The sequence below is a fragment of the Stegostoma tigrinum genome, chromosome 4, assembly GCF_030684315.1.
Source record: "Stegostoma tigrinum isolate sSteTig4 chromosome 4, sSteTig4.hap1, whole genome shotgun sequence".
Classification (NCBI taxonomy): Eukaryota; Metazoa; Chordata; class Chondrichthyes; order Orectolobiformes; family Stegostomatidae; genus Stegostoma; species Stegostoma tigrinum.
In genome coordinates this window covers 122,873,370-122,887,112 of record NC_081357.1, presented here as the reverse complement: position 1 = coordinate 122,887,112, position 13,743 = coordinate 122,873,370, and the positions used below count along the sequence as shown (strand labels likewise).

Genomic DNA, 13,743 nt, shown 5'->3' with positions numbered 1-13,743 from the left:
CTGCTCTGCTATTCAATAAAATCTTGGCTGATCTAATTGTAATCTCTAATCGGCATTCCAACTCATTTTCCTTCTGGCTGCTCATGCCTCCAAGGTTCCTATGCGGCAGTGACATCCGGAACTGAAATGCTGACACTGGTGGTTGAAACCTTTGTGCATGTAGCCATGTAGTGTAGAGGGAACATTTACCTCTAATCCACATTCTTGACAACAGCTGATAACATTTCACCCCCTTGTTTAACAAGAAACTGTCCATTTCAGTCTAAAAAAATATTCAAGCCTCTGCTTCCATTATTGAAATAACTGCACAGAGACTGGTATCCCATGTCCAACTCACTCTATTTCAGTGATAATGGGAACTGCAGATGCTGGAGAATCCAAGATAACAAAGTGTGGAGCTGGATGAACACAGCAGGCCAAGCAGCATCTCAGGAGCACAAAAGCTGACATTTCGGGCCTAAACCCTTCATCAGAGGGGGGGGGAATGAAGGGTTTAGGCCCAAAACGTCAGCTTCTGAGATGCTGCTTGGCCTGCTGTGTTCATCCAGCTCCACACTTTGTAATTGCTCTTTATTTCCATGTGCACAGTACATAGGCTCTGACCAGCCAGCTCATAGCCAGTCCCAAGAATGAGGAGATTCTCTGAATCTCCTGTTTATATCTGTCAGCCAGGGCTCCCTGATTGGCCCAGGTTAACAATCCTAATCAGGGATCTCATACTCAATGAAACCCACCTGATCAACCTCAATACACCCTTTCAGGTAGAGAGTTTCAAAAATTCATGAACCTCTGAGAGAAGATGTTTCACCTAAACTCTTTTTAAATGGGGGATCTCTGACTTTTAAAAGGTGACTCCTAGTTCTGATTTCACCTGTAAGAAGAAACATTTCTTCACATCCTGGTGTGTGAGCATTCTGGATGTCAGAACTCTCCATGCCCCCAATATCATAGTTACCTGCATACTGCGTATGTGTACAAAGTGAAAAGGCCTAATCATGGAGAATGGGGACAGGGAATCAAGAAGGAGCCAGGTGCTATACAAGAGAAGTCAATACAGAAATATCAGTTCATGCAGGTCCATGAGTATAGCAATACTGAGACATGGAACATTCAGCTGAATACTAGAGCTGCTCTTTTAAGGAACATTCTCCAGAGGAAGCTCTTTCTACAAAACCGTCCCTTGGAGACTCTCAACTAAATATCAATTTACATTTCACACACTGCTCCCACCTATACAGAGAAAAGAGAGGTGTCTGAGCCAGTTCTAGTGTAGTTCTTGGAATCAAATGTCAGTAATGTTAGTATTTTTCTCCCACAGTATCACTTGTTACTTCTGTATTAGGTATAGCATCTGATTTTCAACCTGAAATGACTTTTGTTCATTTGCCCCAAGTGGTTGGCAGTGATGTTTCAGACCCGAAACATCAGTTTTCCTGCTTCTCTGCTGCTTGGCCTGCTGTGTTCATCCAGCTCTACACCTTGTTATCTCAGATTCTCCAGCATCAGCAATTCTTACTAGCTCTGATGTTTCAAAAGAAAATACTTTACACTTGAATATCTCACTGAATCCCTGTTATGGTTTCTGAAGTAACTCTACAACTGTGCAGGCTCCTGAGTTTATGTGGATGTATCCATTTTCTGGGGTTGAGATTGAAGAACTCAAATTTGGTATTACCTTGAATTATAGCAGAGCCTTAACAGTGCCCTTCCCGGCCACATTCCCATTGTTTAGCACTCCTTCAATATTCTCCCTTCCTGAAATGGAGCATATCATTGAGCTCTGTGAAACTCAAAGTGATATCCCATCATCCACAGTGTTACATCCAAGCCACATAGTTTCCTGAGTAAAACTCAAGGATTTCAGTCAATCAATCTTCTAATCCCACGTGCTTCAGACTTTGCTCCAGTAACTCAACTGAAGATTGATAGTCCCTCGAGTTTTCATGACTCGATATAGGTGAAAGGGTCCCAGATATTGTGAGAGAATGACCCGCACTCCTGACCCAATCTTCTACAATCAAGTCATTCCTCCCTTTTTATAGCCTTGTGAGGTTTATAACCCTAGGCGTCCCGTCGGAGGAAAAAAGTAAATCCGCCATCTGATCAGCACGTTTGTGGTCCTTCACCATCACTAATTATTTCTCTTTGTATTTGTATCTTGATAAATTGGTTACTTTATCAAACTCACTGCACACAGTCCCCAGAGTAAGTGTGTATTAATTATTATCTCTTGGATCTATCTCTGTGACGTCAGTTCTTTCTTACCTGTACACCTTTTATCAGTGACTTCAATCAAAGATGTGACCAGATTTCTCCCACATGCTGACGACACCAGTTCTACCTTATCACCATCTCTCTCCCTCTCTGTCTCGATGCTTCCACTGTTTATATGGTGACTGCCCAGTTTGTAAGCCATTCAGAGCAGAATGGACTATGGTTTCCACCAGTTTAAACTTCAGGAAGATAAAAGCTATTTCTTTCAATGTGGGCACAAGCTAAAAGCACATTTCATTTTCCCACTTTCAGGTGCCCTAGCCTCAGCCAGACTTAACACAAAAGGCACATGAAATGAATGCCTGGTATCCATTAGTACAAACTTCGGCCACCAACCCTCTTCAATAACTATTTGGATTCTAATATCATACAAGGTAACAACTAACGTGAGACCTTCTCATAATATCCGTGGGACAACAATTTTGCTCATTGGGACGTTATAGATCTTTGTAATCAACCTGTTCAGGCATGTTCCGACACATGCATGGGGCAAGTGGCACTTGTGCCAGTGTGCCACAAGTAACACATCTGGGCATTATATGCTGTTCTGTTAAATGTGGAGGTGCACATTTAGGTCTATTATGTGACATTTTCCCCTTTCTCTTCGTCCCCCATCTCAGAATCAAAATGCTGCATGAAATAAAGCTGACTTTTCTGGAGATGCTACCGCTACTATTCACTGTCTCATTCTCTGTCTCTCAGCATCACTGCCGTTAGTCTACAACTACATCCAAATAAGATATTAAAGTCAACATATGAAATTTGAAATTTTAAATGTGAACATTTAAGATAGCTCTTTAATAAAATCATTTTACTTAGTTTATTGCTGTGAAAGAAGATCTACTTACAATTTCATATATGTCATATCTACTGCTTAATTCAGAGCAATATTTGAAAAAAAAGCAAGAATGCTGTGTTCCAATTGACTGTTTCAAGGATTTGTTGGGGGGGGGGAGGGCGGCAATGTTGACAGTAGTGTTTATTAGGATGTGACATAACATACTCAGCTTTTCCATTAGCTTCCACGTGTTCACATTAGTTACAGTTTCTACACACAGACGCCACCTCATAAATGGCAAAAGCTGTGTTGTTATTATTTTCTATTAATATTGCCCAACATTCACACATTAGATAGAATTCTAGGACATTCTGACCACAAGGTTTTCTCATTGCGTCAAAATTGCTAAGACAGCAGGCACAGATATGGCATCTTGATGCTTAACTTTGTAGTTTACATAAACTCCTCTTTACAAGGAAGATAAAATGGCATTTGCAAATTTTGTGCTGTGTTCGCAAATACAACTTAAATAGAGAGAAGATTCGCCCTGATTAGCCTGTGCTGATAAGTGACAATTAACATTCACGCTACACATGCTAGGTAATCCATCTCCAAATGTGTCTTTCATAACAAGGTGTTGAGCTGAATGAACGCAGCAGGCCAAGCAGCATCAGAGGAGCAGAAAAGCTGATCTTTTGGATCTGGATCCTTTCTGAAGAAGGGTCCAGACCTGAAACATCAGCTTTCCCGCTCCTCTGCTGCCTGGCCTGCTGTGTTCATCCAGCTCATCACCTTGTTATCTCAGATTCTCCAGCAGCGGCAGTTCCTAATATCTCCAAATTTGTCTTAACTCCTCCTTTGACATTCAATGGGATTGAAATCTGAAGTCAATCTCCTACTACCAACATCCTTTGGTTCACCATTGAGCAGGGACTTAGCTAACACAGCAGGTAAGAGGAACTCAGCCCGGACTCCCAAAGCCTGAGCTCCGCCTACACTGCACAAGTCAGGAATGAGATGGAATATTTGTTACTTACCTGAACGACTAAGCTACAACCAAGACCTAAGAAGCTCAGCACCATTCAAAACAATGCAGCCCATTTGATTAACTTTCCATCTACCATTTAAACATTCATACCTTTACCATTTATGGACAGTGGCTGCAGTGTACATCTACGACATGCACTTCAGCAACTTGCCCTCGTTCTGGTAAAAGCACGTTCCATGCTACCTAGAATGACAAGGGCAACACCTACAGGGGAGCACCACAACTTGCAAGTTCCCCACTAAGCTAAAATCTGGAACTCCCATCCCAACTGGATTGTACATGTACTCACACCAAATGGACTACAGAAATTCAAAAAGGTGACCCTGCGTTTTTGGTAATTATTGTTCCTTGGTGATCACCAATTTCCAAGATCAATGTGAAACAAAAGTTCTTAATGGGACCCCTAGGTAGAAATAGATGAATAAGTAGAGGCTGAAACACGAGTAACCATGGTATAAGAGGCTGTCATTTCCTTTGGTGCAAAATCAATGCTGGTGAATTTAAACATTCTGATGTACTGTGGACTTGGAATTCTGGAAGGACCCAGGAGTCCTGTAGATTGTATCTTGTAGATTTTTCATTGGCATGGTTGCAGAGAACATGAGAACTTTGGAAGGACGTCACAAGATTGCTCTCCAAATCCAGGCTTTAGGCTATATCCAAAGATGATCCAGCTTGAAATATGGGCTCTGTATGGGATTGTTCATGAAATGATAGTGAACAGCACAGTTAGATTCATTCCAATTGTATATGCTCTGCGACATTCTAAAGAATATCATACAAAGAGGTCGTATTTGGTAATTTATATTTCACTGGGGAGGTGATGATGGAGGAAGTCGAGGTTTGCTTGGGGGGGCATTGGGTAGTGAAATTGAAATCTGTGTGCAGTAAGAAGAAAAAGGAGAACTAATTTATCATTTGACAATTAATCCCTTCTGCCGCAATTAATTGAAAAGCTGCCTCTAATTCCAGGGTTTCTTTTCCATGGCGTTAACATATTTCCAGGTGGAAATTCATTCATGCTAAGTAGTATTGGTTGTGAATTATGAAAATGCTTCAGAGCTGTAGAACCAACCCATCATGGTCTTAAAATAAAACTAATATTGTCACCATTCTGTTTGAGAAGAACAACACTGACTTCTTTGTTTACTGTTAGAATGCAACCTGAGCAGCATTGTTAAAGGCCTAGTGTATACCATTAATTAAAGTTCATGATCCTTGTTTTGCATACTTACAAAACTAATCAACACTCTTCTAAATCGAAATATTGCTTGAAGAGGGCCAATTAATTTAATGTTCATGTTAACTCCTCATTAATTATCTATTTTGCCATAAAAATCTCCGAGTGCAGTTCTAAACATGATCGCATTGTAATCCTGTTATTGTCATTGACCAAATTTTGGAATGTTGATCGGGGCTTATGTTGGTGAAAGCTTGGAAAGGGGCCCTATGTAGGCATTCAGTTTTATTCTTGTTGCTGTTTACCCTTATTTGAACATGCATGGAGGTGCTGATTCAGATGCCTGTAGGTTTAGTGTTCAAACAATGTTTAGATAGAATTTTTATCAAACCATCTAAGTTGGATCCACGAACTTACTTGGAAGATGAAGTCAAATGCTGACACATTGCAGAAAGCTTGAGGAAAACTCAGAGACCAAACAAGTTGGCACAAACTTCTTAGACTGAGCACTGGAGGTTCTGATGGGGTAGATCCAAAGAAAGAGGAATGTCTTATATTTACAGCTGGAAAGGAGTCTAGTTGCCCTTCTGTCCCTCAATCTTTCCCATTGCTGTGTCTGGCCTGATGTCCTCAAGACAATGCATAAGGTTTGATGAGCAAGTATTGCCTTCCTCTTGTTGACTCCTCTAAATTTGCGTAAACCAGCATTCACTTTTTCTTTTACCACATTCTCAGAGATTTCCCGTTATAATGTACAGAACTGATGTGTGTTTTGGTAGAAAGAATGTGGACAAGTCAGCTCTGGTGAAGAGTCATCTAGACTCAAAATGTTAGTTTGCTTTATCTCCAAGGATGTTGCCTGACCTGTTATGATCACCAGTTTTTTTTTTGTTTTCAGGCAAAGTAAAATAGTGAGTACAATGATTAAGAACTTGCAGGATCAGAGGGACCTAGGTGTGTATATATATATGCACAGATCACAGAAGGTGGCAGGCATGGTGGAAATTCAAATGAATAAAGCATAAAATTTCCTGGACTATATTAGTAGGGGTATAAAGTGGTAGAGCGAGGAGGTGATATTGAACTTGTTTAACAAAATACATTTGTTAGACCTCTCCAGAGTATTAAGTACTGTCCTGGGTGCCACGTTATAAGAAGGATGTGAACACATTGGAGAGAATGCAGAGGAGATATATAAAAATGGCTGCAGCAATGACAAACTTCAGTAATGAGTACAGATTAGAAAGCTGGAACTGTTCACTTTGAAGAGAAGAAGCATAGCAGGTGATCTATTACAAGTTTTCAAAATCATGTCGTGTCTGGATAGAGCAGGAGTAAGAAAATGAAAGCTTGTAAAAGGCTTGGGAGCAAGAGAGCACAGATATACAAAGTAGTTTGCAGACACAACAAATGTGTTGTGAGAGAAATCTTTTTCACACAGTGGTTTGGATCTGGGATGCACTGCCTGCAATTTTGGTGGAGACAGGTTCAATTGAGGCATTTGAGAGAGCATTAGCATGGGTACGAGTAGGCGAATGGAACTGAGTCATTGCTTTCTTTGGAAAGCTGCTACAGAAATGATAGCACCTTCTGAGCTGTAACATTCTGAGATTCTGTCAATAAATGTGATAGTGTAGGTGAGATCCTGGTATCCCAGGAAGTGGAGGGTCTAGACCCGAAACGTCAGATTTTGCGCTCCTGAGATGCTGCTTGGCCTGCTGTGTTCATCCAGCTCCACACTTTGCTATCTTGGATTCTCCAGCATCTGCAGTTCCCATTATCTCTCTCAGTCTCCTAATGTGTTTCCTTTTGGACCCCTAATAGCAAGTAAACAAAAGTTGAGCCAGAAAAGGTTAATAACCTTTGAATAGCATTGAAAGACTCCTGCAGCAGCTTGTTTAATTCCAATAGAAACACACAAATCTGAACAGTAGTAGGCCATTCAGCCCTTTGAACCTGCAATACTATTCATTATGATCACGGTTGATCATCCGACTCAATAGCCTTTTCCTGCTTTCTGCCAATATATTTTGATCCCTTTAGCCTCCAGTTCTGCATCCAACTCCTTCTTGAAACCATACAGTGTCTTTAGCCATGACTTTTGGTAGAGAATTCCACAGGGTCACCATTCTCTGGATGAAGAAACTTCTTGTATCTGAATCGTAAATGATTTACCATGTATTCATCGAAAGTAGCCCCTCGCTCTGAACTCCACCACCATTGGGAACATGCTTCCTACCTCTACCCAGTCGAGTCCGATTGGAATTTTGTAAGTTTCTGTGAGATTTCTCCCTCATTCTCCTAAACTCCAGTGAACACAGTCCTTACCAACTCCAACTCTTCTTGTACATCAGTCTCAGCTTCCCAGAAATCAGTCTGGGAAACCTTCGCTGCATTCCCCCTGTAGCAAGAGCACTATTACATATGTGGCCTCACTAAGGCCCTATATAATTGCAGCGAGGCATCCTTGCTCTTGTCCTCAAATCCCCTCGTTCTGAAGACCAACTTGCCATTTTCCTTCATTATCACCTGCTGCACCTGCATGCTTACATTGAGTGACTGGTGTATGAGGACACCCAGGTCTCGTGCATTCCCAATCTCAATTTATTGTCATTCAGTTAATTATATGCATTCCCGGTTTTGCTACCAAACCTGCACTCTATTCCAAATGCCCAGCTATTAATTCTATTCTTATTCACTACAGCATTTTTCCGCATTGTCAACATCAGGCTAACTTAGATTGTCAAGACTTGGGGATTGATTAGTGTTCAATCCCATCAATTTCCCCAATACCTTTTCCATCGTAAAGTTGATTTACTTCAGTATCTCCCACTCACTAAACGCAGAGTTCCTGAACACTTCTGCTATGTTATGCTGACCTCCCCTGTGAGCTCAGAACCAAAGAATGTATTTAGTCGGTCATCCATTTATTTGTTCCCCATTGAAAACTCTCATATTTCTGCCTCTAAGGAATCTACATTTGGCTTCACCAATCCTTTTCTCTTCACATAGCTACAGAAACATTTACAGTCAGCTTTTTTTAATGTTGCCTGCAAGCTTGCTCTCTTTCTCTATTTTCTCCTTCTTAATAAATCCCTTTGTACTCTTCTGCTGAATTCTAAAACGCTCCCACTCTTGAGGTCTGTTCTGTTTTGGCCAATTTGTATTCCTCTTCCTTGGATCTAATGTAACATCTAATTTCCCCTTTAAGCCATTGTTTGGCCACATTTTCTGTTCTACTTTTGCACCAAACAGCAATGAACAATTGTGGCTGTTCTTTGAATGTTTGCCATTGCCTTCCACCATCACACCATTGACGAACACTCCCCAATCCATTGTAGCCAATTCACACCTTCATACCATTGTAGTTTTCTCTGTTTAAATTCAAGACACTAATTGCAGTACCAACAGTGTCACTCTCCATCTTGATGAAGAGCTCTATCAGGTAATGGCCACCCATCTCCAAGGGGCCTCACAAAACTAATTATCACTAATTATCCCTTCCTCATTACACTGTCTAGGATGGCCTGTTCTCGACTTAGTTCCTCACTAAATTGGTGAAGAAAACTATCTATTGTTTATATCCTCAGTACAAATCCACAATCCATCCACAGTTTCAAGGAAAGTATCAGCTTTAATCAAGTGAGATTAAAATAAATCCTAATTCCCTCAAACATACACATATATGAATCTTGCGAGCCCAGGAAATGCACTGTTAAGATTGCTTGTTCCAAACCAGTGGGAAAAAATATCTTATTTGTTTAAAGTATCCTATCAGATTGACATTTTCTGGACTGCACAAAAGCCAAGAAAAGATGGACTGCAGATCAGTTGGTTTTAAACAAAACATATATTTTTTAAAATGTTACATTAGATTGTTATGTTGGTGCCTGGAAAAGTGCATGTAACTCAGTATAAGTATCTTGAAGCAGAATTGACAAGTAATAAAATCTCAAAGAATGCCAGGATAGGATGGAAATGTCAACCCAATTCTTTAATCATTGAAGGAAAGGCTGGAAAGATTCTGATGCTAGTCTGAATTCTGAACTTGGCCTTTGGAGCACCTTCAGGCACTCATCAGTCAAAACTTGCATCTTCTAGGAAGGTGATAAAAAGAAGCTCTGAAGTTTTAGAGTATAAAAACCTTTCCACTTTCTGACAGTATACGTCCTGTAACAAAACACAGAATTAATGGCTCGGAGTAAGCTGCAGTGCTTCCAAGTTAACAAGGAGCAATGTTTGGATATAGGACAAGGGATGTTGGGTTTTCACTTGTTCTCAGTAAGGTTCCGAGAGAAACGATAGAGAACAAAGATGATGACAAGAATGTGTCAGTTGTTGACTAACCATCTGCTGGAAGAGTTCAAAAAAGGAATGTCTTGCAGAGTACCCAAAAGTGACCTCACAAACATAGATGTGGGATGTTAAGTCATTCAGGAAGTCATAGATTTAAGTGGCAAATTGGTATTGTCTCAATAATGTGTCTTTTTATAGATTTATTTATTCTTACGTGATGTGCCTGACACTAGCAAGGCTGGAGTTTGCTGTCCTTGAACAGATTTATTATTTTTAGGCATTTTGGACAGCAGTTGACACTCGTCCACATTGATGTGGATCTGGAGTCACATTGTAAGCCCAGACCAGGTAACAGTGGCAGATTTCCTTCTCTAAATGATATTTGTAAAATGAATACCTTTGTTTTACAGCCATCAACGTGCTTACATAGCTGGCATTTTAATTCCAGAGATTTTCTTTATTAAATTTGGGATTCACCGACTGTCACAGTAATACTGGAATCTGTTCCCCAGAACATTAGATTGAATTTGTGCCTTATTAGTCCAGGGACAATATCACTTTGCTGCCACCCATCCCAAGTGTAGTATTCTTTTCATTTGATAGTCTAGACCAAAATATTGCAGATGCTTGGAAACAAAATACAGCCAGAACATGCTGAAAGTATTCATATGGCCAGGCAGTTTCTGTAAAGAGAGGTAGAGTTAATAGATCAGATTTTCATGGACTGTGTAAAACCATAAGAACTCTCTCTCTGCTGTTTGATTTTCTGTCTCTCTCTGTGTATCTCTCTGTCTCTCTCTCTCTCTCTCTCTCTCTCTCTTTCTTTCTCTGTCTCTCTCTCCCTGTCTGTCTCTCTCCCTCTTTTCTTTCTCTCTCTCTCTCACTCACTGTCTGTCTCTTTCTTTCTCTGTCTCTCTGTCTCTGTCACGTTGTGTCTCTTTCTGTCTGTATCTCTCTCTCTCTCTCTCTGTCTATCGTTCTCTTTTCTCTAAGAAGTGCCACTGGACTCTCAACTCTCTTCTCTCCAGAGATGCTACCAGACCTCTCTAAGTTTACATTTTGACACTTTAAATACACTTTTAAGGGATTAAATATCTCTGAAGTGGGGCTTTAATAGAAGTTCCCTCTCTCTTGGAGATTAACCACTTGAGATTGGAAAAACCTGTTCAAAACTTTTCACTATCAATGTGTGCGCATGTGAGAACAATGTTACATTTTTTGAATGTCTTCCTTTATTCCTATATGGCTGTTGAGACCTGTCCATGGAAGAAAATGTTATGGATATGGCATGGGCAGTATGAGGGTTGATAGAGGGGAGTGGGACATTTGTGCTGTAATGGAGTAAGTTTGGGCACAGTGGGAAACCGTGAGTTAGCAAATTGAGTATGAAGGAACGTGGCAGTGGTATGGTGTTGAGGTTGTGTGGAGATATGAAACAAAAGTGCCCAGCTTCTAAAGCAACTGAGGCAAAGAAAAAGAATCAATTTGTGGAGTTTCACCTGAGGTCTTTGTAAACCTTTCCCAAGTTCTCTCATTATATCAGATGAATGTTCGGCTGAGTTTCAACTTCAAACTGTTTATTAACATGTCAGGGTTTCTGAGTATGCATGTTTGATTGAAGGCTGAAAGAGGCTGCTGTAGGATTTGTAGTCTATGATATTGAGTCTGAATAAGAATTGTCAGTCCTCAAAGTCATGTAATATTTGTTTTCAGGATTCATATTGTAAATGCAAATTGTAATAACGGAAATAGCACTCCAATCTTTGCATGTACGTATGTTCTCCACCATCAAAGTTACTTTGTGGAAAGGGCGTATCTGGTGCCACAGATGTCATTGAGTTCCTGGAATTAGAAGTACATGCCGATCTGCCCATAGGCAAAAGTGTGGGTTCACTGATACCCTCGGAGTACTTCCCACTCTGGCTCTTCTCAGCACTTTACTCAGTTCTTCACTTGTCATCCCACTCCCATTCCCTGCTTCATTTCACCTCCCACATCCCCATTGGCACATGGCCTTTAATTCCATGATAGCCCTCCTTTCACTTGCCACCTCACTCCCATGGACGGTGAATAGCAAGGCATCACAGTGGTGAGAGGGAGAGAGGCATTAGGAGTCAGGAGCAGGGCGGACAAATGTCTGGAGTGGGGCATTGTGCATTTCACAATTCCAGTATCTGAATAAACTTCAAACATTAGAAAAACATTCATCTTGTTGCTTCTAATTTTGCAGCAGGCATCGTGCTATCACATCACAGGCACCGTAAGCACTGTGGCTACAATGGTTAATGTACACACGTGCTGTGTTTGTCGTTGGCCAGTGCTGTGGAATAGACAATATACAACATTATCTATGTAACAGTAATGATTTTAACATACAGCTATATCTACATGGCTGTCAATAGATGAGAGTACTTACTAGCCACAACGACTCATCGTGTCCTGCACAACCTATTCCACACTGCCAATTACACACATCCCCACCCTACACTCCACACCTCACCCTCTCATATACAAGCACAAATAGTTTTACTCTCTCTCTGCCTCACTCTGATTCTCTCTCGCTCTCGTTTTCTCTTGCGCTGACTGTCTCGCTTTTGCGCTGTCTGTCTCACTTTCTCTCTCTCTCTCTCTCATATTATCCGCTCTGAGCAATATTCCAACAGTTCACAGGCAGTTTATGTTTTTTTTATGGGGGGAGAAAAAGTGCATTAAAAATTCATGAACTTGCGAAACATTAGAACATAGAACAGTACAGCACAGAACAGGCCCTTCAGCCCACAATGTTGTGCCGACCATTGATCCTCATGTATGCACCCTCAAATTTCTGTGACCATATGCATGTCCAGCAGTCTCTTAAATGACCCCAATGACCTTGCTTCCACAACTGCTGCTGGCAACGCATTCCATGCTCTCACAACTCTCTGCGTAAAGAACCTGCCTCTGACATCCCCTCTATACTTTCCACCAACCAGCTTAAAACTATGACCCCTTAGATGATGTGTTTGAAAATTGTTGAGAAATGACATAGATTATTGTTAGCTGGCAGGATTGTGTTGTGCAGAGTGAAATTAATGTGTTAATTTATTTTTATATTCCAGGTCCAGCATCATGGGTCCCTTCAGTTGCTGCAGTCGGCCAGCCTGCCCTAATACCTCCCACGTATGGGATGACACAACCACCAGCATTCAGTGTCCAAGGCCCAGTGATTGGAGCCACGCCTACCATGCCACCTCCAGTTCCCCCTCAACTTCCACTTATGACGGCACATTATCAAGTGCAACATGCTTCCCAGCCTCTAACGAACATGGTTGTTAATCTACAAAGTCAGCCTTTGTACACAAGTAGCCAGCCAATTACCATGTCCCCTCTCACTGGGGTGGGTCAGGTGACTCAGCCCCCCCAAAGCACGGTGGGGAATGGTCAAATGAGTTGCCCCATTCTGCAGCCATCAGCTGTGCCCTCAGCAGCCCTTCCTAGTAATGCTCAAGGAGTCAATGAGCAGGTAGTCTCCCACCTTCCTTTAAATCCACCACAAGCTGAAGACAGCAAAAATGGCGTGCAGATGTTACGGACAGTCGGGACCGGAAAATACGAGTTCATGGATCCATGGCACCCGAAAGGTAGATCCATTTAGATGCTTTATTGTCCGTTTCGGTCTCTATCCGTGTTCAATCGACTCTTTTCTTCCCATCTTGAGGCATCATGGTCTACAGACTTGTGGAAGAAGTTGATAGTTTTAAGAAATTGAGTTTTATGCAAGTCTCTTGTACGTAAGGCACATAAACCATTTCCGAGATGATTCAATTATGCTTTGAAATCAATGGTTCTCGAGCAGCCTTCGTAAATGCCTGCTAATTATAATCATTCCTTCCAGAATCAATCAAATAATTCAGCAGATATTCGAGATAATTGACAAAAAGTATCATTTGTGAAATATCAGGTCTTATTACCCAGGAAAGAGAGTCGTGATGTTTTATAATTTTTAAGGAATACAGCTGCACAGTTTGTTATCCTTAATTATCCGAAGTTCTGCGACTTGAATTTCTGAATAGCATCAGTGACCTTCAAGCACTTATCTGTTATAGTATTCACTGCTTATTTAAATATAGAACTTAATTGGCTGCATGGAAGACTGTTGAGTGCTTTATAATTTGTAGGAAGGTCAAG

The 13,743-nt window shown here is 41.1% G+C and overlaps 1 protein-coding gene across 6 annotated transcripts in view; it reads left to right on the top strand.

Annotated features, from left to right (window-relative positions):
- The window catches only part of LOC125452825 (kelch-like protein 29), a 371,153-nt gene that overhangs the window by 231,246 nt on the left and 126,164 nt on the right, over window positions 1–13,743 (top strand). For all 6 annotated transcript variants that reach the window (XM_059645636.1, XM_048531718.2, XM_048531717.2 and 3 more), the window contains one exon: window positions 12,675–13,196. In XM_059645636.1, the coding sequence (XP_059501619.1) occupies window positions 12,675–13,196 (522 nt within the window). The remainder of the gene's footprint in view (window positions 1–12,674; window positions 13,197–13,743) is intronic.